The sequence below is a fragment of the Amphiprion ocellaris genome, chromosome 10 (genome assembly GCF_022539595.1).
Source record: "Amphiprion ocellaris isolate individual 3 ecotype Okinawa chromosome 10, ASM2253959v1, whole genome shotgun sequence".
NCBI classification, from domain to species: domain Eukaryota; kingdom Metazoa; phylum Chordata; class Actinopteri; family Pomacentridae; genus Amphiprion; species Amphiprion ocellaris.
Genome location: NC_072775.1, coordinates 28,203,782 through 28,231,274, shown reverse-complemented (window position 1 = coordinate 28,231,274; position 27,493 = coordinate 28,203,782). Strand labels below are relative to the sequence as shown.

The 27,493-nt window shown below is 38.8% G+C and overlaps 2 protein-coding genes across 8 annotated transcripts in view; one reads left to right on the top strand and one right to left on the bottom strand.

The window, feature by feature from the left end:
* Nucleotides 1–27,493, top strand: part of LOC111573208 (heterogeneous nuclear ribonucleoprotein C) — a 55,425-nt gene that overhangs the window by 8,171 nt on the left and 19,761 nt on the right. For 3 of the 7 annotated variants that reach the window (XM_023277242.3, XM_023277241.3, XM_023277238.3), the window contains 3 exons: nt 2,697–2,810; nt 3,054–3,232; nt 5,093–5,696. The exons of 2 other annotated variants lie outside the window; for them this stretch is intronic. In XM_023277242.3, the coding sequence (XP_023133010.2) occupies nt 2,697–2,810; nt 3,054–3,232; nt 5,093–5,206 (407 nt within the window). In that variant the 3' untranslated portion in view covers nt 5,207–5,696. Of the gene's footprint in view, nt 1–2,696; nt 2,811–3,053; nt 3,233–5,025; nt 5,047–5,092; nt 5,697–27,493 lie in introns of those variants that run through there. 2 more of the 7 variants (XM_023277239.3, XM_035951433.2) reach the window with 2 other exon arrangements.
* Nucleotides 9,690–19,554, bottom strand: LOC111573209 (integumentary mucin C.1-like). The gene is made up of 11 exons (XM_055014354.1): nt 19,429–19,554; nt 18,485–18,573; nt 16,930–17,127; nt 14,694–14,813; nt 14,122–14,248; nt 13,727–13,908; nt 13,284–13,496; nt 11,760–11,879; nt 11,323–11,461; nt 10,948–11,103; nt 9,690–10,214 (listed from the first exon to the last, which is right to left on the bottom strand). Exons 2-11 carry the CDS (start codon nt 18,569–18,571, stop codon nt 10,162–10,164), a joined length of 1,395 nt encoding a protein of 464 aa, XP_054870329.1. The 5' UTR covers nt 18,572–18,573; nt 19,429–19,554; the 3' UTR covers nt 9,690–10,161.

Here is a 27,493-nt window from a genome sequence, read left to right as displayed (position 1 = left end):
CAGCCGTTCTCATACAGAAAATTTCATCACGGTGACATCGCTCACTACGCCTCCTAAGTCTTAGTGGGTGGTAGACTTGCAGACATGGCAACGTAAATTTAGCGTGCACGCGCTAGTAAGCAAACATGGCTAAATTAGCATTACAGCTATCGATCAGTTAATTTGACTTTATTTTGTAACTTTTAAACAAATCAAATGCAATTCAGCGGGCTTGACAGGTTGATTATACAACAAAAATGGGCAGTAATAGACAGTTTCAAATGTGTGTTGTCCTCTTATTGCAGGAGTAAATGTCAACAGTGAGTATAAAAAACCTGAGCTGTGCAGTACACTGACATGAAACAAAGGAAATAGGTTTTCAGTGATTTATTGAAAATATACAAATATTTTTTAAAGAATTGCACCAGAGAAAGTAAGAGAGAAGAGAAAGTTGAGTTGGGAATTACCCAGATGAACACTGTAACTCCAGTTTGTCATGCTAGTGAAGTGCTACGCTGTAATCTGTGGGTGTGTTTGCATTGTTCTGTGATACATTTGTCATAATTATTTTTAATAGATAAATTATAGCCATAGACTGCACATCAAATGTCTTAGTAATAAATATAGGAACAATCTGGGTAAATGCAAGTTACAACTGTAGTAAAGAACGCTTCCAAAGAATGAGGGGGAAGGGAATGTATTAGTGAATGACGTGATAACCTGTGTCTGTACCGGCTGGAAAAGTCCTGGAAAATAATTTCAGGGAAAGAGTGGGAACCCTGATAACAGGCTACTGTTGAAATTGAATTTGTTTTCCATAAGAAATTTCAGGTTCATAATGTTTTGTAAAAAAGATAGTTCATTAAATGTGAACATTTTCAGAATGTACTTCTTTTGAACTAAAACAAAGGGGAAAAGTTGGAGTTGTGGTTATTTATAGATTATTATGCTGTGATTTTACTGGTGGGGCCCACTGGAGATCAGATTGGGCTTTATGTGGTTTGACACCCCTGAGCTTTACTGTGAAAAACGACAAAATGGAGTCAGATAAAATAACACAGCCCTGCATATTCACATTTTCACAGTGTGTGTGTGTGTGTGTGTGTGTGTGTGTGTATGTATGTATATATATACATATATATATGTGTGTGTGTGTCCTTCGTAGTCAAGTTACTTTAGTGAAAAGTGTTAAATACTGGCGAAAGACTGACGAAAAGATGGGAAGCACACACTAGCTGGCAGTAATTGAATGTTTACTGTGAGCACTGATTGATTAATTTGAGTAAATGTGATTGACTAAAAAGTCATAATGTTCATTAATTTATTCGATAAATGATCCAGATGCACTTTATCCTCTTCTGAAAAGGTTGGACTTTACTTTGTGGTTAAATGGTTGAAGTAAAGTGATACAGGTGCATTTAATCTGTTGGAAGATGTGATGGATACAGAATAAATATTTAATCAGATAGTTCTTTCTTGAGAACTGATTGCAGCAAAATATTCAGCAACACAAGAAAAGCACTTAGAGAGTGCAGTACTCCGCCAAAGGTGCTCAGTCGTAACATTTCCAATGGCTGAAATCTTGAAAAAATTTGTGGCAGAAATCACGGCAACATAGAATATGGCCATTTAATACAGATGTACCTACTAAAATGACGTTGCGCTGAGCACTGGCTTGTGTTATACATGTGTACGTTTTGTAGCAGGCGGCGGGAATTGATGAGACTCAAACACACCCACAATTGAATTAATTATTCCTTGTATAACGTCGGACGGATAAGTCCCAATAAGTCCGCAGCAGTCGATATGTAGTATGACCGCAATCATGTGATCTTCAGAAGGCAGCTGACGTGGCATTCACTTGTTGTCAGAGTTACAGTTACGCCGTGCCGCTATCTTGCAATGATATAGAAATCTTTAACAAGTCCGTGGAACCAGACTATAAGCCACATTAGGGACACATTAGTCCTTATTCTGCCTCAATCATCAGGGCTTTCTGCTCAACCATTTTGTATTTGCTTGAAACTTTGTCATAAACTTTGGATATTTTAATATCTGTAAAATTTTAGCTTGATATATCAAAAACATTCTGAGATATATATTTTTGTTAAAATTACTCATCTTTGTTCACTTTCTGCACATTTTTCTGCACATGGACGACAGTAACTCAGGAAATTTCTCCTGTTGTTGATTCGGGATCAGCAAAGTAGATCAAACAAAAAAAAAAATAAGCCAACATGACAAGTTGCATCTTCCAGCGCAAATTAACCAAATAAATTGATAATGCAGAAGGCAACTAGTCAAACCATGTTTAGTTGCATGTCAGTCAATACAAAACATCAGCAAAATACAAAAAATCAGAGATAGTTGAGCACAAGTTGCTCTAAAAATGTGGAGATTTGAGACTAAATGCAACACTTCTGACAAAATCCTCAAATAGACCTAAATGAAGTTAACCTTAAAAACTGCTGCACATTTAATTGTATGAGGATGTCAGAGTTTTCTTCCTGAGCCTGACATATTGAAAATTTGAGTTTTTGACCAAAATGTGCAGTTTCAAGACCTCGTGAGAAGCATTTTCCTGTATTTTCCGACCCTTGGAAGACGATGACTTACCGAAGAATCGTCAGTTTTGGAAATTATGTGTTTGAAGTGTGTTGAAAACGAAGCACTTAGATGTCTTTATAACTGACCTCCTACCTTCATTTTCTCTCCAGTGAAAGCGGACGAGCTACAGACCATCAAGCGCGAGTTGACCCAGATAAAAAGCAAAGTGGACGACCTGCTAGAGAGCCTGGAGTGCATGGAGAAGGACCACAGCAAGAAGTCGGGTGAGAAGGAAATCGCATGTTTGTAATGACAGCCGATAAATGCAGCAGTATTTAACTGTAGGACACTGTAAAGTAAAACCTCCAGTACAGAATGACCTCAAAGTTGGAATCCCACTATGAATTTTGACCTGCTTTTATTGATCTTTAACTACAGAAACCTTCAGAGCTGCAGTTTCTTTGTCTCCTTTAACCTCATTAAATAAAACAGATGATTGTTTATGAATGTTCCTTTTTGTCTGGCAGAAGCTAAGAGCATAAAAACGGAGCCGGGAGAGGTAACTTCACCTCCTCACCCGAGCAACAAGAAGGACGACGGGGTAAAGAGGGACAGGGAGAGCCAGGACTTGAATGACTCAGAGGAAGAGGAGGAAGAGGAGGAGGAAGAAGAAGGAGAGGAGGGAGACCTGCTGGAGGAGGAAGAGGTGAGAACAAATTTGAAAAAAATGTTGGCAGCTCCAGGTTTCATAAATATGATACATGAATCGATTAATTCGTGTCGAAGCGAGTATGAGCAGAAATATTGCTAATTTGGTGAATTGAGCAGTTGTTGGCCCTCAGAGGAGATTTTCTGACTATTTTCATGGCATCAGGGTTTTAAAAGAATCAGGTTTTGTTCCACTTATTTTTAGTGCTGGGACTTTAACGAATTAACTTCGATGAATTAATTACAGAAAAAATGACACATTAAAAGAATAACGTGTTTAATCGCACCTTTCTCGGTTCTCTAATTTCAACTTCAGCTTTATTGTCATTCAGCATTGTAGGTAGTTAACAGTTAAACAAAATTCTCTCATCCGGTCACATAGCAGAAATAAAAGTGTCAATACTATACAAAAATTAAGAAAAAATATATGGCAATTTTAAAAAGACTGAACTAAAAAAGACAAGCATACACCAGACATAATCATACGTGCACACAAATTTCTGGCACACTGGTAACGCTGATGCACGCTCCAGTCCAGAAGGTGGCGATAATGCACCGAAATTCTGTTTGCTAGCCATGAAGAAGATACACAGGACGCACTGAGTGATGTCAGCGCACAAGAAAGTTCCGTGAACTGTGAAGGAAGACTGAATTGAGCTTGTCAGGCAGAAAGTTTTCTTTTAAAAAACTTCCCGATGGCAGCTTGGATGAAAGCGTGGTTGTGTGCAAATTGTGCAATAAAGAGTTTTCTTATCACCACAGCACTTCAAGCTTGCTGTTAGCACCAGAGCTAACGTTAGCTGCGATGGCCCTGGTACCGGCAAACTGTGTAGCCATCCCATAATAGACCACTTTTCAAGACACTGAAAGTGCTTGACTTTACAAAAAGTCTTAAAATGTTAAATGTAATTGCACTTTGAGTTTGCAGTAATCTGTTAATGTGGTGGACAGATGAAAAATGCAGATAAATATAAATGAAACAAACATTTTTGTTGTTTAAATTCACGTATACGCCTATTCATCAATTCAGTCCTCAACCAAAATTTATTTGAGTTATTAGCCACGATGAGTGCATCACTTTATCCGCCTCTCTTCTTACTCTGATGCACCCATCACTTTTGGAAGGGGGTAAATCTGGACTAATCAGACCACATGACCTACTTCCATTGCTTCAGAGTCCAATCTTTATGCTCCCTAGCAAATTGAAGCCTTTTTTTCCGATTAGCCTCACTGATCAGTGGTTTTCTTAGAGCTACACAGGTGTTTAGTCCCAATCCTTTGAGTTCCCTTTGCATTGTGCATGTGGAAATGCTCTTACATTCACTGTTGAACACTGCCGTAAGTTGTACTGTTGATTTTTTTTATGATTTGATTTCACCAAACATTTAAGTGCTCGCCAATCGCTATCATTTGTGTTTTTATTCTGACCACATTTCATCCTGGAAGATGATGGTTCACTATCCTTCCAGGTTTTAATAATGTTGTTGGACGGTTCTTAACCTGATTTTAGTAGTTTCAGAAATCTCCTTAGTTGTTTTCTTTACTTGATGTAGGCCAATAATTTGACCTTTCTGAAAGTAATTAACATCCTTTCCATGACCACAGCTTCTTACTGTGTCAGAGTTAAATAACTTGTTGCCAGCTGAAACATAATCACCCATCCAGTAATTAGGATTGGGAGATTCTTACCTATTTGCTTAGTTAAATCCAGGTGGTGACCTTTTTTTTTGGCCAGACAGTTTACAAAGCGTTTGTTTGTGCTGATGGAATCCATCTACTTGAATGTTGCAGATGTGAGTTTAGGTGTAAAATTCTTGCACTTCAGCTTCAAACCGTCTTTTGCTCCCAAACTGTGCAGGTGAAGAGTCAAGAGAGGGGGGAGGAGGACGAGGAGGAGGAGGAGGAGGAAGAAGGGGAGCATGTGGAGGGAGACGACGATGCCGACAGCGTGAACGGCGATGAGGACTCGTAGGACGACGGCAACGCATGCAGCGAACTCGCAGCTTCCAGTAGGAACTCGGACTCCTGTTTTAACACTCATGTTGAAGATAAAAAAGCAAACATGTACACAGACACACACACAAGCATGGTGCGCTCACTCTGTTCAAACATTGTCCCCTCTCTTTCTTTCTTTCTTTTTTTCTTTTGATGAACTTTTTGCCCGTTGTCCGGTATCACTGTAACAGGAAGAACTAGCTGTAGGTCTGTGTTTTTCATTGCTTGTCTTCAGGTGAAGGCAGGAACATCAACTGTGAATGTTCTCAGAGACGACAGCTCGACGGACATGTTTTAAACGCCGGGATGGAAAATTCAGCTCCAGAAAAACGTTTTAAATTTTCAGTGTGTTCCTTTTTTCTCATCAGTGAGTTTGAACTTGTGTCTGTATGTTAATGTCAGTTTTTTATACTGTCAGTTTCATTTCAACTGTAAAGGAATAACTTGCAATAAAATATTAAAATCCAGTGCATGTTTATGTTTTCTTTCCCACTTGCATAAAGTTTATTACATTTGAGGTTGATTTTCTAGCTTTGGCTTACAGTGAAGATAATCCAGTCATGCTGACAAGTTGGAGTAAATCAGGTTATTCAGGTTATTCAGATGTATTTAAAAAGCAAAACAATGGCAGGTGTTGAGATAATAAATGTAGGGAGTCTGGAAACAGCCTTCATTACTTAACAGAGCTCAACCTGCATAACTGGTTGGAGTGGATGTGTGACATTTCAGATGTTGGCAGATAATTTGTTTACTGCAGTTGTGATTGTCTAAGGGCTTGTTTTGTTGCACTGTTGAACACTGGAATTGTTTTTTACAGAGATCCCAAGAGCTTAACATACTGCAACCCATACAGACCTGCAAATATAGAAAATAGGTCACTAATTTGGCTGCACAATGGTGTGGTGGTTAGCACTTTTGCCTTGCAGCTTGAAAATCCACGTCCCGCCTTTTCTGGGATCTTTCTGTATGGAGTTTGCATGTTCTCCCTGTGCATGTGTGGGTTTTCTCTGGGTACTCCGGCTTCCTCCCACAGTCCAAAAATATGCTGAGGTTAATTGAGTATTCTAAATTTCCCATACGTGTGAATGCGAGTGTGATTGTATATGTAGCCCTGCGACAGACTGGCGACCTGTCCAGGGTGTCGCCTTCCTTTGCCCACAAGTCAGCTGGGATAGGTTTCAGCCCCACAGCGACCCTAGTGAGGATAAAGCGATGTATAGATGATCACCAATTTGACAGCACAGGAAGAAGATGTGAAAAGTAATACAACAACCAAATCCTACAACGTATTAGGGTGAAAAAGTGCATCTCATATAATTAGAATATGATGGAAAATGTTCAGTAATTTTCATCAGATAATCACAAAGTGAAAAATATGTATATGTTTTATAGTCAGTACAAAAACTGAAATATGTCAAGCCTTTTATTTGTTTTTTTACTTTAACAGCTCACAGCTGATGAACCCCCCCAAAATCAATCTGAAAATATTAGAATATTTCACAGTGATGTCATTGAAGAGCCCCTTGACACTCCTGCCAGTCCTAAGAAAAGTTCTAAACATCTAATTAACTCAAAATTCTCAGTCTGTTTCAGTATACACAAGCAGTCTTAGGAAGACTGATGATTTGACAGCTCTCCAGAAGACAGTCACCGACATCATTCACAAGGAGGATAAGACTCAAAAGCACGCTCAAAAGCTGAAAGCGCTGCTGTTCATTGAGTGCTGTGTCAAAGCCCATCATCTCAAGTCTTTGCTTGAAATGATGGTCAAGAAAACCCAAGCTGGAGCCAGAACATTCAGAACCATCAAACATGGGGGGGTCGGGGTCTGAAGCAACTGCCCCTTTGTTGGAGGGAGAGACTACTCGAAAAGGTATACTTTTCTCTCTCCTACGTTTTTACGTGTCTCTCAGATGTTGCTGTGGAAATACTTGTGTAGGTATAGTTGATTTACATAGCTGATTTTAGTGGGGTTGAGATTGTGAGTACTGTAACTAACATTATGGGACACACCAGGTGTGTGTGTTGCATTCATTTTAGTTTACATTCATTTAATTTAATCACTTTATGTGTATTTGAAGCAGTCCACAATTATCAATGCTTCTCTTCTAGGCTGCCATGTCCCATGTGTGAGTCGTCCAGGTACCTTGTTAAATACCTGGTGTGTCCCAGAAATTAATGTTTGTTACAGTAACGTTAACACTACAAATTCACTTCTCACAACCCCAAGCCCACTAAAATCAGCTGTGTAAATCAGCAAAACCTACACAAGTATTTTCACAGCAGCATCTGAGGGCCACATGTAAAAACTTAGGAAAGAGAAAAGTATACCTTTTCAAGTTGTCTCTCCAATTTCAGTAAGATTTAAACAACTTCGATCCGTGTATTAGACCGCTCTAAGCCACAAGTTGTAGTGGGAAAACCACGGCAAGCTGTGGATCAGGAACACCAGGACAAGCTGAGGATCAGGAACACCAGGACAAGCTGCGGATCAGGAACACCAGGACAAGCTGAGGATCAGGAACACCAGGACAAGCTGTGGATCAGGAACACCAGGACAAGCTGCGGATCAGGAACACCAGGACAAGCTGAGGATCAGGAACACCAGGACAAGCTGTGGATCAGGAACACCAGGACAAGCTGTGGATCAGGAACACCAGGACAAGCTGCGGATCAGGAACACCAGGACAAGCTGCGGATCAGGAACACCAGGACAAGCTGTGGACTGGGAACACTACAAGGTGCAGCAGAGAGGTGTCACTCCACGGAGTGGTGTTACCCCGCAGAGGGCCCTACAGCTCCCTAGTGGCTCCAACTTGTTTAATCCACCTATACCATGGTCCCAGAAAACTGAAAACATTAAAACAAATATTGAATGATTTTTCTAAACTTGCTAAATGTGCTTAAGTATAGGAACATTTCTTTGTTGTTCTACTACTTTTGTTTTTAGGTGTTAGCAAAAAATGTCAAGAGAAATAGAGAGGCCCCACAATGTTTTTTTTTAATTCACAACCCAAAAAACAACGAATAAATATTTCTATTCTTTGTTTTTGCGGGTGTTTTGTCTCTTGAAGCATTTATCTTTTGTGTGTTTCTGTTTCGTAGTACGTTTCTGTTTGCAGTCCGTTTCTCTTGTGAAGTGCGTTTCATTTTGGTAGGTGTTATGTCTCCTGCAGCATTTCTCTTTTGTAGGTGTTTTCTATCTTGCAGCATTTATTTTTTGTGGGTGTTTTTGTGTCTTGCAGGGCGTTCCGTTTTTGTGCTGCGTTTGCACCCCTCGGCCACCGTAGGATTGGACTGTTTCTCCTAACCACAAATCCAAAAACAAAGCAAATTTGTTTGAATTTGTGCAACAGGAATGGGCTGCTGTGACAGTACAACAATGTCAGAAGCTGGTGGAGAACATGCCAAGACACATGACTGCAGTCATCAAAAACAATGGTTATGCAATCAAGTACTTCCTCCTGTGTGAATCATGTGACTAAAACAGACAGAAAGGAAAACATGGAATGACTTAAAGCACTGTTTTTGACAGCATAATCAGAATCAGAATGAGTTTTATTGCCATTGTTCATGAGGTTCACAAACAAGGAATTTGACTCGGTGCAATGCTGCTACATTAAACATTTAACAAATAGTAGAGATAAAAATAAAGATAAAGTAAATACTATAATAAAAGCTAACATCTACTATAATAAAAACTAACATCTAAGTACACTGTACAACAAAAAAGTGACTAAGTGAATAAAGTGACCAGTAGCAGCAGGTGGTGGGGGCCACCACGTAGTGCAAATATTGTAGTGCAAAAATAGTGATAATTGTTGATGAGTTGGTGCTGAGCTGCTGAACATAGGCACATGTGTGTGTGAGGTAGAGTCATCTAGTGTTCATCAGTCTGATGGCAGAGGGGAAGAAGCTGGTCATGTAGCGGGAGGTTCTGGTCCGGATGGACCTTAGTCTCCTGCCTGAGGGGAGGGGGGTGAATGTCACAGCTATTGATGTAAGAACTTAAGCAATTGTGGTTATTATCAAGATAACCATGGAAAATGGCTAGATATCAGCTCTTAAATCAAACTCTTATGAGCTATTTTTGTTATCATTATATTTGTCCAAACAAATGTACCTTTAGTTGTACAAGGCATTAAAATGAACAAGAAATTGAAGAAAACAAGAGTTATCTAAAAAAAAAATTTCCATGACTGTACACGTACTCACATGTACAGTCATGTACATGTGAGTACACGCATTTTCTTGCAAAGTATGTTTTTGGTTGTGTTAGTTCTCAGCACAGTTTAGTCCAAAATTATATTTGTAAAGGAGTAAACCAAACAAAACTGCTTTAAGTCAAGCTTCTTCCCAGCCTCCTCAGCACCAGACTGTGGTGTCAGATTGGCCTTTGTTGACTTAGCAGGAGGTGCAGTTTTATCACGGGAGTCAACAACACGATGCCACAAACAAGATTATTTATAAGTTTTATTGGTTTTTTAGTTTAAGTGCACTGTCATCTGCTCAACAGATAGTTTACAGTCACATTCCATGCACATCAAAACAAGGTAACAATCCTGAGCTGGGTTGTGTGTCTCTTAACTAACGTTGGCTGTTGTGGTTTACTGTCGATGTCGGCTCAGATTCGTTACACCCAAATCTGGAAATTTCTATTTGCAGACACTGCTGTGGTGTCAGAGGGAATGTGTTTAAAAACTGGAGAGACAACAGAAAATGTGAAAACATTTGATCACAAAAACAAGAAAAGGTGGTTTCAAAATGAACGTCATTAGATTCTTCAGCTCAAAGTAGTTATCAGGTATAAACATGGTGCAAAAAGATCCTTAAATAATTTTAAGTTCTGCAAAACCACTTTTTAAACATTTTGACACTCAAACGTGTCATCATTGTGTCTTCATTGGGTCTCAGCTTCGTCTCTGGACTCTCTCAGGCTGTCTTCAGGATGTACAGGATGAAGATGCTCAGCAGCAGCGGCAAAGCTGGCAGGGAACAAGACAGAAAAGGCGTTTGTCAGAAAACATCTGTCAGGGTTTCTGCACTTTGCAAGTAAGAATGCAGTCATAAAAGAAAAAACTGATAACAAGGCTCATCATTATCTATTTTGTTTTTCTTTTGTTTTTTTTTTAAACTTTTATCATTTCTACATAAAAAACATCAATGCAAGTAAAATATTATTGCTGAATTAACAGCACTGGCAGAAAACTGAGGAATAAATCTGCTATTGTTTTTTATTATAGCCACCAAACAAAAGAAGATACTTCAGGAGAATTGATTTGAACAGCTGTTCTGTAGCTTTCAACCTCATCAGATTTTCTTCAAAAGGCAGATTTTACAATTGTTTATCTACAGTTTCCACTACTATTAGAAAAACTTCACTCTGAAAGCTCCAGAGCAGCTTCCACATCTATTTAGAGGGAACCTTAAATCACTCTGTGTCAGTCTTTCCCAAAATTATTTCTACAGTTTTGACCCTAAAAATGTGTTGTTGTTTTTTTTAAACAAACTTAAAGGACATGATCTAATCAATTAACAGTTAAAGTGAAGTGTGGGAAGTTTGCTTAATGTGGACCTCTGTGAATCAAACTACCTGATTTTATATATTAATGGTAGTCATACTGTTTGTGGGCAGGATTGTCCAGGTTCCCTATTAAACTGACTATCTAAAGCCCTAAGGCTTGCAGTGTGAACATGAACTTGCAGTGTGTTATTTACCCTGAGGGAAAAGGGCTCTGTTTGCCCCTGACATGGTGGTGGGAGGAGTGGTGGTGGGAGTAGTAGTGGTGGTGATGTTGTTGTTCAGGTTGCTGGTTGGATCGAGGAGGTTCAGAGGAGGGGTGGTCACGTTGGCGGTGAAGGGCCCGAGAGTACCTAAAGAATGAAACATTGACAAATGTGTAGGTGAGTCACTAAAGATCAGAATGAAATGGCATTTAGACAGCAGTTCATTCTTGTTTTTTCATTTACAATTGTAGACAGTAACTGTCATGGCATCTGTGCCTGTAACATATCATATGTGGACCTATTTACATGGATAAATATTCAGTAAAGATTACAGTGTACAGTCTGTGCTAATGTTTGTCCACTTACTTCCGTTTACACTTCCAAACCCGAGTTGGATGGCAAAGGTGGTGGCCGCATTCCTTGCCATGGAGGCGTTCACTCCGGGGACGTGAAACACACACTGGATCCTTGTGTCTGTTGTCAGGGATTGTATTCCTGTCACATTCTGAAAAGGTAATGTCATGTGAAGTTGAATTACAGATATTTGTGTGTTTTGGATCATTTTCAGGATAAATCTGGAGAGCTTTGGTAGCATGTTTAAGCACAGTGACCACAAAATCTAGATACTTGTCATTACCACCATGAGATTGCAACTAAAACTGAAAATACAATCTTGACTGAACAGTTTGCAGAGTCTGTGTATTTGATTACTGGTTTAATTTGTATGATTTACATGAGGTTTGTTTCCTGTATGAAGAATGCAGTAAATACAATATTTATTATAAGGGAAGTTGAGGCCTCACCCTGTTGATGACAGTGAGCGTTCCGTCGGTGTTGTTTCTCTGCACTACCTGGAAGATGAATGTCCCATTGACCCCATTAGTTGTGCCCCTTCTACCACAGGCATACAGCATACTGGTACCCTGAGGAAATAAGAAGTGCTGAAAGGTTAAGATGGTTTCCTTAAAGTGAATTCAGGGGTGAAATTTAACATCACAAACATGGAAATAAATCGCTATAGTTAGGAAAAAGACCAGACAACAGTTCAGATTCCAGCCTTTCTCATTCTGTCACATGTCTATGTCATATTTCAGCAGATGTTTGCATTTGGGTGAGTCACTATTGACAGAGACCAATACAGGAATGAATAAAGAAACAAGTCAATGTTACTTCGATGGTTACATGGACATTACTACAGAGGGAGGCTGATGCTGTATGGATGTAGTTATCATTAAACTTGATATTAGATAGCAGATATGTGAACTCTCCATTACTTTTAATCTGGGTGAAATTTTACTGTCTCAGCTGTGATTAAGTCAAATACTCAGTCTTAGGATAAAAACCTTGTTGGGACTATCAACTGTATTCAAGTCAGTCAGGTCCATTCATTCTTCTTTATATAGCATGTGTATAAAAACAACCAGTGAAACACAGTTCTTTCCAGTGGGAAAGATAAGACTGCCACTGTGAATTAGCCCAACAAGTTTAAATATTGTTAGTTTAAACGCAAGACACTTGTGCTCAACACAAGACACTTGTGTCATTAGTGTCATTTTCAAAACACAGACCTTTTGGTAAAAGTCAGTTCTAAAAGTGCACAAATAAAATCTAATGTTTAGTCAATATTGTTGCTAAAATTAGATCCAAATGTTCTTTTTGTAGAACATATGAGCAATTGTCCAATTCTGCAAAAAAAAAAAAAAATTCCAGTGATTATTGCACTTTTCTTGTTTTTACTTACTTAATTTTGCCAGTTTTCAGCAAATGCTAGCTCATTAGCTTTGCTGGGTAGAACTGTTTAAATTTGTATGATTTCTACCTCTGCAATGATGAACTGAACTTGAATTAGTGTTAGCTGAGAACGGCACAAATATTTGGGGAATAACTAGTGATAAGTATGCTTTACTTATAGCTAATCCTGCCAGTTTTTAACAAATGCTAATTTGTTAGCTTTGGTAGCTAGTGACATTTAAATTTGTATAATTACTGTCTCAGTAATGTTGAACTGAACCTAACTGAATGTTTACTAAGAAGGAAAAAATAGTCAAATATTTGGTGAACAACTTGTGCTCTAATTTTCTTTAATTATAGTGAATTTTGATATTAGCCACTTGTTCTTGTCCTTTGTTGCTTATTGTTAATATTACCATTAAATGTCATTCACTAGATAACATTTTTTACTTGCGTTTAACACAGGAACCTTATAATGTTTGTAATATTCTGTGAATACAATCTGTAGTTTTGCTTAATGAATTTATTTTGCTGTGCTACACACAGGGTCTGATCTAAACTTTACATAAAAGTGAAAGTATCTTTGTGTGCTGTACCTGAGATGCACTTGCAATGAGTGCCACTCCAACGTAGGCATCCCCACTGATTGTTCCACTCACTTCGAAATACAGAGTGGTGCCATTTGGAGGCATTGGGGGGCTGGCCCTCAAAGATGCAAACAGGCAAGTGTTGTCTGTTGCAGGGTCACAATCTTCTGGTATCTCCACACACAGTTTAGTGGCTCCACAACCTGTCCGAGTGATGGTCAACTGGTAGACACACAAACAGACTCAAAGTCACAACGCAGTTAACTGTCTCCAGTCATGTGGAAACATTTAAAATGGCTTGTATTTTCTGCACCTTTTTTTTTCTTTTACCTCTACTGCAGACAGAACATATTTAAATGAGTCATAACTTTTAGCTGATTGTGGTTGTGTATGTGTTTGTTTTCATGTGTAATATTGCAGATATAGAGTGTGACTGGTGCTGGCTGAATTACAGAGGAGGTGGTGGTGGGGGTGGGGGTGGTGGTGGTGGTGGTGGTGGTGGTGGTGGTGGTGGTGGTGGTGGTGGTGGTGGTGGTGGTGGTGGTGGTGGTGGTGGGGTTGTTAACGTTGCTGGCTGGGTTGGAAAGGTTCAGAGGAGGGGTGGTCACATTGGCGGTGAAGGACCCGAGAGTACCTGAAGAATGAAACATTGTCAAATGTGTAGGTGAGAATAAGAATAAGAATGAAATGGCATTTAGAGATAATTTAATTCTTCTTAATTTACAGTTCTACACAGCAGCTGTCTTGGCATCTGTACTAGAAACATATCAGATATGGACCTATTTCCATGGATAAACATTCAGAAAAGGTTATAGTCTACAGTCTGTGCTCATGTTTGTCCACTTACTTCCACTTATCATTCCAGACCCAAGTAGGAGGACTGTGTTCCTCACCATGGAGGCGTTCACTCCGGGGACGTGAAACACACACTGGATCTTTGTATTTGTTATCAGGGATTGTATTTCTGTCACAATCTGAAAAGGTAACGTGACATGAAGTCAGATATGTTGATGTAAAAATACAGCAAAGTTAAGCTAAACAAATTAAATATTTAATTTGAAATCTAACCCTTTAGGGAAAAAAGCTTTGCTTTATTTTAATTACAGACATCTGTGTACTTTGGATGAAAATTGCTTTTTTTTATTTGAATGGGAAGATTTTGTGAAGTTTTGGATGATCTTAAGGATAAATCTGAAGAGTTTTGGTACCATGTTTAATGATGTTGACCACAAAATCTGGACATTAGTCATTACCACCATGAGATTGCAACTAAAACTGAAAATATAATCTTGACTGAACAGTTTGCAGAGTCTGTGTATTTGATTACTGGTCTAATTTGTATGATTTACATGAGGTTTGTTTCCTGTATGAAGAATGCAGTAAATACAATATTTATTATAAGGTAAGTTGAGGCCTCACCCTGTTGATGACAGTGAGCGTTCCGTTGATGTTGTTTCTCTGCACTACCTGGAAGATGAATGTCCCATTGACCCCATTAGTTGTGCCCCTTCTACCACAGGCATACAGCATACTGGTACCCTGAGGAAATAAGAAGTGCTGAAAGGTTAAGATGGTTTCCTTAAAGTGAATTCAGGGGTGAAATTTAACATCACAAACATGGAAATAAATCGCTATAGTTAGGAAAAAGACCAGAAAACAGTTGAGATTCCAGCCTTTCTTGTTCTGTCACATGTCTATGTCATATTTCAGCAGATGTTTGCATTTGGGTGAGTCACTATTGACAGAGACCAATACAGGAATGAATAAAGAGACAAGTCAATGTTACTTTGATGGTTACATGGACATTACTACAGAGGGAAGCTGATGCTGTATGGATGTAGTTATCATTAAACTTGATATTAGATAGCAGATATGTGAACTCTCCATTACTTTTAATCTGGGTGAAAATTTACTGTCTCAGCTGTGATTAAGTCAAATACTCAGTCTTAGGATAAAAACCTTGTTGGGACTATCAACCGTATTCAAGTCAGTCAGGTCCATTCATTGTTCTTTATATAGCATGTTTATAAAAACATAACATAATCATATAGTCGCTTTCTTTATACAGGAGAAAATATATGTCCCAACTAGCTACAGATATATCACTTCAATAGACTTAGAAGGCTCGTCCAAATGAGGGAGAAAAAATAAGCCAGATTTTTTTAGAAATTTGAAAGACACAGCCAATGTGTTGTTAGCAAACTGGTAAGTTATGTCATGGAGCATTCAGGCAGGTGTAGGCAGGCTCAGAAGCTCAATAATAACATATGATCACAGATGTTACATGTCTATGTCATTTTTATCAGATGTTTGCATTTGGGTAAGTCACTATTGACCAAAATCAATAAAGGTATAAATAAAGAGACAAGTCACTTTGGTGGTGACACTATTACAGAGGTTGCATAATAAATGATGCTATATGGATGATATCCTAATTCTCTGTTAGTTACATCTGGATGAAATTACACTGTCTCAGCTGTTGTACCAAATTGCTTTCCAGTGGGAAATTAACATTACCATTGTGAATGAACCTAATTGAGGTTAAGCTTCTTTATGATGGGAATTTACCAGAGTGATTTAATATTAAAGAGGAAGACCCAACAAAAATACTATTCATAATACAACTTTACCTGACTATGATAAGGCTTAAGACCCAACAGTGTTATTAAAAATGGACATTAAACTAATTGAAAGTTAAAGTTATGACTCTTCAAAAATAAAATTTACAGATATATTCATTACAAGTCTGTATGAATGAAAACTAGTGTCCATTTCCATAACACAGAACTATTTGTTTGTTTTTACTTAAGTTTGCCAGTTTTTAGCAAGTGCTAGTTTGTTAGCTTTGCTAACAAAAACTTAACATTTTTATAATTATTATCTCATTTATTTTGAAATGAACTTAACTGAATGTTTGCAAAGGAAAAAATACTTAAATAGTTGAAAAACTTTACTTGAAATTTTTTAACTTAGAATTAATTTCACCGGTTTTCAGCGAATGCTCACTCATTAGCTTTGATAGCTAGAGCTGTTTAAACTTGCATAACTGCTATCTCTATAATGCTGAACTAAACTGAATATTAGTTTAGAAAGAACAAATGGCTAAATGTTTTGTGAACAACTTGTACTTTTAGTTTTTTTGTTTTACTTACAGTTAACACTGCCATTTTTTTAACAAATGCTAGTTAGCTTTGCTAGCTAGTTAGCTTTGGTAGCTAGAGCAGTTTAAATTTCTATCATTTTTATCTCTGTAATGCTGAACTGAACTTTACAGTGTTAGTTGAGATAAATACAACTTGTCAAATATTTGGTGAACAATTTGTACAGTATTTTTTAAACTTTTAGTTAATTTTGCCATGCTAGTTGGCTCACCTTGTTATCTAGGACAGCAAGAGACAGAAACATGTATGATATTGAATTATGGCAGGTAGAGGTTTATGAGGGCATTCTAATCAATGCCGAAGTTCAAATTCTATTAGTATATAAGTAAAGTTGACCAGCATCTAATCTGACTAAATGTCAGTTAAGAAATATACAAGTCAAATAGTGACTAATGTAATATTCTGTGAATACAATCTTCATTTTTGTTTTATGATTGTATTTTGTCTTGTTACGCAAAGGGTCTGAAAAAATAAAGTATTTTTGTGTGCTGTACCTCAGATGCATTTGCAGTGCGTGCCACTGCAACGTAGCTATCTCCACTGATTGTTCCACTCAGTTTGAAATACAGAGTGGTGCCATTTGGAGCCCTCACAGATGTAAACAGGCAAGGGTCATCTGTTGCAGGGTCACAATCCTCTGGTGTCTCCACACACAGTCTAGTGGTTCCACAACCTGTCCGAGTGACGTTCGCCTGGTAGACACACAATCATACTTAAAATCACAGGACAGGTAACAGCTTCTGCTTATGAGTAAACACTTTATAACAGCTGGTATTTTCTTTGATTTTTACCTCTACTGCAGAAAGAACACATTTAAATGAGTCATAACTTTGAGCTGATTGTCTGACTGGCTGATTGTTTTCATGTGTAAAAATGTAGACTCGAGCTCAGCCAGCCCCTTAATTCCAGCCAGCACAACTGGTGCTGGCTGGAATTAAGGGGAACTGCACCATTTTTATACAATTTTTCTGCTCAGTTTTACTCCCTTTGTATATGTATATTGAATATTATGGCTTTCAACATTCAAGCTTTTGAACATTGTTTTACAAAAAAAAAAGACTCTATTTCAAAGTAATGTCAGTTTATCACATTCACAAATCCACCCGTCAAAGTTTTATGGGAGAATGGCAAAGAGAAAGCCAGTGTTTGGGGGAAAAAAGCTCATATTCAATTTCTAGAATTTCCCAAAAGGCTGCAGGAGGAGGTTCTTTGGTCTGAAAATGTAGTTTTTTGGCCTTCAGACTTGACAATATTTTTGGTGGACACAAAACACTGCCCATCATGCACACACCATCCACACTATGAAGCATGGTGGTGGCAGCATCATGATATTGGGATGCTTCTCAGCAGGAGACCCTGGTAGGCTTGTCAAGGTAGAAGGTGAAAAGAATGCAGCAAAGTATAGGAAAATCCTGCAAGGACAACGTGATGCAATCTCATAGAGAACTGCATCTTGAGAAAAGATTTGTTTCCAGCAAGACACTACACTGAAATGGTTTAATGACAACAAGGTTAATGGCATGGAATTGCCAAGTCAGAGCCCTGACCTGAATCCAGTTGAGAATTTGTGGCTAAAATTAAGACCTATGTATAATAAGTTATGCTTTTAAACTGAACAAAGTTGCTGATGGAAAAAGACCTAAGACATTATCAATTCAACAAATTTATATATAAATATAAAAGCATCCACAGAAGTCCAAACTCTGGAGATGGACATATTAAAGTAATACAAACTAAGAAGAATCATAACTATAGTTATAGAACCCAAAATAAATACTTTAAATATTTAATATTCTCCAAGGAAAACTGGGACATTTGTACAAATATGTTAAAACAATACAGAATTAAACTAATTTAGTGGTATTAAAACTCAGCTTTTATTGTAGATGGTAAAGTTATTTACTTTAAATATCAAATTCAGAGGCCACTTATAGCATTATCTTTTTAATCTAAAACTCATTTTGACTTGTAGGTGTACAGTTTATTGGTACGGTGGTCACAGTGATATGGTGCTACATGCTGAGAGGATTCGTTTCAATTAAAACTTACTGGTATGTTTGACAATGACAGCTGAGCTGATCCTGGTGCCACAAAAACCATGGCTATGGAGACCAATAGGATAAATGCTTGCTTCATTCCTGTCAGGAGGGCACAAAAAATACACAGCAAAGAGTAAATAAAAGTGAACAGACACAAAATTCTACTTTTAAATAGTTGGTCATAGTATTAATAGGATTTCTAGTATTTAAATTTGTTGGGATTATTCATGTCAGCGCAATGTATGATTGTAACTCTGCTAAGGTTTGGTTCAGTGAAAAGATAAAGACTGAACTGTACAGAAAACAAAACTATTGCTCTATACACAAATCCATACAATACTACTAAAAAAGCACAAAAACATTATAAATAAACTCACAGAAACTACCATTATCCTGAACACTGTAACATACATTACCAGTCAAAAGTTTGGACACACCTTCTCATTCTGTTATTTTATACATTGTAGAATAACACTGAATACATCAAAACTATAAAAGAATACATATGGAATTATGTTGTAAACAAAAATGTGTTAATCTTCAGTATTAATTTAAAATGTTGAAAATAATACAAATAAATAAAAACCATTAAATGAGAAGATGTGTCCATACTTTTGACTGGTAGTGTATATAGAATAAATACTAGTTAAATACATCATTGTGGCATCTTTCTGAGGCTTTTGAATAAAATTAAATGCCTGAATATTCAAATAACAGAACCAATATTTCAGGATGCTTTCAGATTATTTCAGGGAAAGCCAACGTTATTTAATAATCATATTCTGTATGACGTAATAGATAATCTTTTCACATTTACTAAAATTCTAAAAATGAACTTATTCAGCCTTTATAAATGAACTAAAATCCAAAAACAAACAAACAAACAAACAAACAAAAAAACAGTTAAAGGCAACTATCCAGGAGAATCCAAGTATAAACATCTGAGGGACTTACTTGATGCTGTGAGTCTTAAATGCTGAATGTTTGCTGTTCAGCTGTTTCTGCTCTTCTGAGTGCGTTTGATCCTTGTGGGAACGATTTAAATCGCCGGACGTCAGCAGTGATGCTCAGCAATGCAGGTGATGCAGGAAGGAGGAGGAGCTTTGTTACAGCATCCTGAAAGGGGCGGGGCTGTAAGAGCACACCTGTCTGACTCCTTACCTGCTGCACTTCCTTTTTTGTTCACGTCACTGAGGCACCTTCTCAGAAATGAGCCTCATGACTCCTGAGGGGAAAAATGTTTGTTTCTGTACAAGGCACTTCCGTCTGGAGTTTTTTTGAATGACTGATTTCAGCTCAAAGTTGAGGTTATTGAACGCTGCCATCCACAAATAAACAGGGGACGTGAAAGTCGATATTTAGTCTGAATCGAATTAAAGTGATATAAACTTACATATGAAGCTAAATTCAGACTACAGAGATTTTATTGTTCAAATGAAAAATGTGAGTATAATTGAGATTATAAGATGAGTAACTTGATTAACAGCATATCTTTTTCATAAACAAAAGGAAGGGATTTCAAATGTAGCACACTCAAAGTGCTGAATAAATGCATTCGGACAGCATATGTTTTAAAAAAGAAATATAATTTGATAAAGTTTTAAAGTCTGAATTACTGTCAGAGTAAGTTTTATGATATTTTTCAGTAAGATTTACGATTTTTTTGATCGTAAAACTCTCGCTTGGCAGTTCAAACACATAACAAACCTTCATTGTAACAGCGTGGAATGTGATCCATCTTTGCCAAACAAAATAGACAATCCGGTGTCACAAGTTAATAACACTGTGTCGCAGAGACAAACGGGAGTGTTTGATGCTTTTATGCCAATTTATATCTTGACTCAACATTCCTGTCTGGGTAGTTATGTTGTTTCTGGCTTCAGTTTTCCCAAAAGCAGTTTTGACTTTGTTTCGGAATGTTGTTTGTTGTTGATCGGCTCATCCCGGGTTTGTCGCTTAAATGCAAAGCAACCAAAGAATACACCACAGAAACAGCAATACACCAAACCATACTATGTGACCAAAGTCACATAGGAGGCTGCTGACCTTTGAGTGATAGTCAGCTGTGTTAAGGACAACAGTATTTGTCAGACAGAGAGCTCACTCCAGCCGAGCGGGGGGTCCTTGCCAAAGGACTGAACTTTGCAGTCACACCAGATGAGTTACCGGTGGTGGACTGGGTGACGGCCACAGAATCGGCCATTAGGAACAATAGGTTGTCAGAGACAGAGGCGGAACAGATCAGGTTTAAGGTGTCGGCAGCACTCTCCAGTGCCAAGTTACCCCCGTCCAACATCTCCGCACAGGAGAAACGGGCACTGATAATTCTGCAGAAGGATCCCAACATCACAATCCTACCTGCAGATAAGGGGAGATGTACTGTTTGTCCTTAACACAGCTGACTATCACTCAAAGGTCAGCAGCCTCCTATGTGACTCAGCAACTTATGAGACCCTTAAACGAGACCCCACCAACACCTACAAACTCAAAGTGGTTAACTGCCTGCAAAAACTGGAGAAAGGTAAGATCATCGACCGGGCCCTGTACTACAAACTCTATCCAGGCGATGCTATCCCTTGCATATACGGGCTGCCAAAAATTCACAAAGAGGGCGCCCCTCTGAGACCAATTGTAAGCAGCATCAACTCTGTGACGTACAACATTGCTAAGTATCTTGCCACCATCCTTTCCCCATTGGTGGGGGACACCCCCCACCACATAAGGAACTCGATGGACTTTACAAACAAGGTCAGGAAAATCAGCTTAGACCCTGAGGAAACTATGGTTTCATATGACGTGACTTCACTTTTTACTTGCATTCCCACTGGAGATGCAATACAGACAGTAAAGAGAAAACTGCTGCTTGACAACTCTCTGTCTGAGAGGACCAACCTCTCCCCCGAACAGGTGTGTGACCTCCTTAACCTTTGCCTCAGCACCACTTATTTCCAGTACAACAACAGTTTCTACAGGCAAAAACACGGCTGTGCCATGGGATCCCCTGTATCCCCCATTGTAGCTAACCTGTACATGGAAGAAATGGAGATTGTGGCACTGAGAACATTCAGTGGCCACTCCCCAAGGCACTGGTTCAGATATGTGGATGACACATGGGTCACCATCAGGAAAGGTGAGGTCGAACCTTTCACAGAACACCTCAACTCGGTGGATAAAAACATCAAGTTCACAAGAGAGGATGTCCAGGACAACTGTCTGGCGTTTCTAGATTGCGTGGTACGCATTGAAACCAATGGGGAACTCAACATTGGGGTCTACAGAAAACCCACTCACACAGACCAGTACCTCCTGTTTGATTCACACCACCCACTAGAACACAAGTTGGGGGTGATCCGTACCTTACAGAACATCCCATCAGAAGCGGATGGAAAAAGAAGGGAACACAAGCATATTCACTCTGCTCTTCAAACTTGTGGCTATCCAAACTGGGCTTTTATCAAAACAGCAAAAAAGCGCAGGGAGGATAAGAAAGACGAGGACCACAAAAAGAGAAACAACATTGTCATTCCCTATGTGGCAGGAATTTCAGAGAAACTCAGGAGGATCTTTAACACCCACCAGATCCCAGTACACTTCAAGCCCAGCAACACTCTGAGGCAAAAGCTGGTCCATCCCAAGGACAAAATTCCAAGGGAGAAACAGAGCAATGTGGTGTACGCAGTGCAGTGCAATGAGGAATGCTCTGACCTGTACATTGGAGAGACTAAGCAGCCATTACACAAGCGCATGGCACAACACAGGAGGGCCACGACCACAGGCCAGGACTCAGCAGTCCACCTCCACCTCAAGGAGAAGGGGCACTCCTTTGATGACCACAAGGTGCGCGTTCTAGCCAGAGAGGACAGATGGCTTGAGAGAGGGGTAAAAGAAGCCATTCATGTCAAACTAGAACGGCCATCTTTGAACAGAGGAGGGGGCCTCAGACACCACTTGTCTCCCACTTACAACGCCGTTCTTAGAGCCCTCCCAAGGAGGTGCAGCCATCTGTCCCACCTGCAGTCAGGTGACCCCCAACCACCCTCCTAGAGGGCTGGGAGGGGTAACGACCGCCCATCAAAGGCTAACGACTCACATTAACACCTAACGAGTCTATTGGTTTCGGGTCTTTGTCCACTTGTTTTTGCCACCACCCTCCTGGTGGATAAATATCTGGTACTCCCCACCAGGCTTTCAGAACTGAAGAAGCCTCTTGGATGAGAGGTGAAACGTTTTCGACTCACACGAGGTTAGTCCAGTTGCCATAACTTATGCTTGCTTGAGACTTATCATGACCTGGATGACTGAGAACGTCCACAGATTTAGTGATCCTTAATCAAACAAACTGCAGGGTTAATGTGCACACATTGACTGATGTTCTGTTTGTTCTGCCGGTCTGAAGTGTTTGATAAGGTAAGCAGTGTGGTGGCGTATATGTGCACAGCAAGGAGAGACAAGACAATGACCAGGAAAAAAAGACAGCAGGAAAAAAAATGACACTTCCCTGAATAAAGACCATGTGATTATTGTGTATATGTGAGTATAATGTGCTTTTATGCAGGAGTATTTTGAAATATAAGTGTAGTGAACACAATGGCGTAGCTATAAAAGTAGCAGGATATCTATGGAACATGCCAGCAGTAAGGCTTTATGGATGGCAGGGTGAGTCAGTTCACTGCTTTGGCCACCACAGAATGAAGCCTACTGGTTTTTTGCTATCTCCATCCATCCATCCATCCATCCATCCATCCATCCATCCATCCATCCATCCATCCATCCATCCATCCATCCACTTATCTGGGAGCAAAATACTACCACCACCATGCTTTACGATAGTTTTGGTGTTTTTGGAGTTCAGAGCCTTCTCCATTCATCCACCCATTTTCTTCCACTTATCCAGGAGCATAATACTACCACCACTGTGCTTAACAGTAGGTTTGGTGGTCGTGTGTTTAGGGCCTCAACTTCTCTCCTTCAAACATATATCTGGTCACTGTGTCCAAGTAGCTACACTTATAGAAATGGCATAAAAAGGCAGGAAAATGTATGCTTAGGCTTTTTGGATGGCAATGTGGGTCTGTTCACCACTCTGGTCCATGCTAAAATGTCTCAACACCTACTGGATGCAGTTGCAGATCACCAGAAGAGTAGGCTTAATGAATTTTTGCATTCTCATTTCATCTATCCATCCCTTTTCTTCCACGTGTCCAGGGTCCTGTGGGATCCCGAGCCATTCCAGACATCTCTGTTCCCAGGTTTTTCAGTTCCTCCTGGGGGATCCCGAGGCATTCCAAGGTCAGATGAGATATATAGTCCCCCCAGGGTCTGGAAAAAAAAGTCCTACAAACTATTAGCTGGTTTGCCATGAAATTTTGTGTATCTGTGTCCCTCATAGTACATTCTGAACAAGTCAATATTTTTAATATGTCCAACAACTACCAACAGTTCCATTAGCTTCAGCCCCAACTTGTCTTTAGAGCTATTGTTAGCATCATAGACTGTATATAAAAGATGGACATGGAATCACTCATTAGATTGTTGACTGCTGTTGTGATGACTCGAGTTTGACACTTGGCAGTTGCCATCATGGTCTTTTATATATACAATCTGTGGTTAGCATGCTGCTAAACATCCACTGATATATACATGAAGGTACAGTATCTTTGTTAAATGACTATTCTGGTTTATTTTCACTTACTCTGTTTCCCCCTAATAGATTGTGACTCTGAGTGTGATGCTAACATTGCACTCTCTGTCTTTCTTGCAAAGATTTGAAAAATCTAGGAGTGACACAAACCAAAGTGTAAACAGCAGGAGGGAGCACAGGAACAAAACCAGTTTCCATAGGTATGGTGACTTTCAGGATGTCCTGTTTTTGATTTTTGATTTGATTCTCCTCATCTGTGCCAAATTCGAATTAAGCTGGCCAACCGTCTAACTAAAATGACTTGTGTGCTCTATGGGCTAATTTGTTGTGGCATTTAGCTGCTGAGTTTAAACATGCAAATGAACCAACCATCACGCTCAAATGAATATACAGGATATAACTGGATGGAGAATTCAATGCAGGTAGAACAAAGTGGATTCCAGGCACCTGATTGAAGTCTTTACTTTTAACCAGGCTTAAAAAACACATTTAAGATGACTCACATCTAAATGCTGTTTTGAAAGCCACGGGAATGCACTTACACAACTCCTAAATTTCTCGAATCTCCATAACAGAGTGCAAAGTTAGGATCACACTCATGGCATTGTTATTAGCACAGTAAGTGCAGCAGGTAGAAATAAACTGAAAAAATCCTTTAAACACTAATAAACATTAGGCATGTTTGCATATTGATGCTAGCATTTTGTGTTTGGTTTTTAGCCATGCTAGAAGATGTAAATTCAGTTGGTCCACACTAAAATATCCTTATAGTGAAATGAGTTTTGTAGTGTTGAGTCTCAGGTGAAGTGTAATAAATCCATTAGTATTCAGTTTGTCCACCACTTTGGTTTGTGACGGTTGTAGTACAGTAGGTGTAAAGATCATGTCTATCATGGCAGTCTTCAGTTTTCAATGACTTGCTAATTTTTTTATGATGCAATCATGAAAAGACGTGTTTTTGTCAAAAAACTAACAAAAATTTCAATTTTATAGATTTATTACACATCTTCTGGAAATATGACAAAATCTAAATCAAAAATATACATACAGGATTTTTTATATTTGGTTAAATGTCCTTTGGCCATTTTCGCTTTTGGTAGCCGTCCACAAGCCTCTGACAAGCTACTGGTTGTATCTTTGACTATTCCCCTTGACAGAATTGATGCAGTTAAACTAAATATGTTGACTCTCTGACAGATTTGTGTCTTCATCACAATCCACAGATTCTTGACGGGTTTTAAGTCAGGACTTTGGGGAGACCAGTCTAAAACATTAATTCTAGCCCACTGTAGCTATTCCTTAACTATTTTTGATGTGTGTTTGAGGTCACTGTCTTGTTCGAAAACCTAACAGCATCCACGACCCAATGAAGATTTAAAGTTTTCCTGAAGAATCTGGAGGTAAGTCTCCTTCTTCGTTATCCCATTTACTTTGTGTAAAGCACCAATTCTAATGGCAGCAGGACAGCCCCAAAGCACAATGATGCCATCACCATGCTTGACAGTAGGTTTGGTGTTTTTTGGGATAAAAGACCTCACCTTCTCATACACATATCATAAACATATTTCTAGTCACTGTGGCCAAATCACTCAATATTTGTTTTATCTGTCCACAGAATTTTCTTCCAGAAGGCCTTTTTATTTGTCCATGTGATCAGCAGCAAACTTCAGTCGAGTTTTAAGATGTCTTGCATGTCAGCCTGTCAACTCATGGTGATGTAAGACACTGTGGACTCTGGTACCTTTGTTTCAACACCTTTTAATTCAGAGGGGTTCTTGGGGTTAAAGGTCACACCTTCTGTCCCCCAAATATATTTCTGGTCATTGTGGCCAAATAACTCAATTCTGAAAATGCAGGAAAGTGTATGTTTATACATGTACTACAGACTAAACAAAAACATAAACATATAACATAAATCTTGTTGTTGTTGACTTAGAGAAAAAGTTAAATGTGTCTTTTCTATTGTTAGAAAAGGGTCATATTTAGCCAAGTGTACACAAAAAGGATTTGAGCTGCTCAGCTGGTGACAAATTCTCAGCCCCTGAGTTAATCCACAGCCTCGTCAGGTGTGGCTGTCAAGGATGATGATCAGATAGTGTGACTAAAAATGGCCACCAAAAATGGCAGCTTTACTGAAATGACACGATGTTACCCCCTGCACAAAACTGCTGGCCTTAGGTAGTTCCTTCAGCAACAGGTTGCTATACCAACCACGCAAGAAGGAATCCAACCATAGGACTTTTTAACACTGCCACTCAAGTGCAACAACGTGATGTTACACTGGTTTTTCCCTCTATAGCTTTTCTAGTGTTATAAGATAATGTGGCATTGTTGCTCTATAACTTTTAAGTACAATTAATCACACCATGTCATTGTAGATATGTAATTATACCTTTATTTTTATCTTTATTTTACTTTTGCATCGTCTTGTTTCTTACTGTGCTTAATTCGCGTCTCTCTGAGAATTTCTCCAATGAGGGACCATAAAGTTTATTGTACTTTTTGTTATCTAATGACCAGAGAAAAATGATAAGGGGGCTGTTGGCATACTGGATGGACGTGTCTGACTTGATTCTGTCCCCCAAAATGTCCGCCAGTGTCACCAAGCCCTTCAGGAAATACATTCCACAAACCAGCATCAACAACCTGATCAACTTAATACATCGCACATGTGACTCATTTCTGCCTTTTTGATTTCTGGTCTCAATCTGCTCATTATCATTCAACATACTTGGTTGTCCCATGATGTCCATTCAGTCCAGAGATGCTGTGTCATGGAACAACAACCCATATGCTAAAAATAATCGACAGACTTTTATAAAATATTATGTGCTACACTTATATTTGAGTTATAAGTAAATTTTTAAAAAATAAATAAATAAAAACAAACAACCAGAACAAACCCCTACACATGATTCAATAACAAACAGTAGATACATTGTTCTCGGCTCCACTCATTTTTCTCTCCATTCATCGCGAAACTCTTCCTCATTCTTATGTACTAACCATCATCACCTGTGGTTTTTAAACACATCAGGCATTTACCTTGAAAAAGTACATGACGTGAAGAAAAATATTTTAAAACCATTCATTTCCTGAAGTTGATTGCATGTCATGAGACACTACGTAGTTTTATTTTGGCTGCTGTTTCCAGTAAACCAGTTTTACATTGCTGTAGAAATGAAGACAACCTCCCAGCCCGCTGGCTCTTTACTGAATGATATAGTCTCTACTGAGAATCTGTTTATACACACTATTCATGTTATATTATAATCATGAACAAAAGTTCACATGCACTTTTAAAGACCATATATATCAGTGCAGTCTTGGGGTTACAATTACTCCTATTACTCTTTAGTATTCGTTGTGGAATTATTG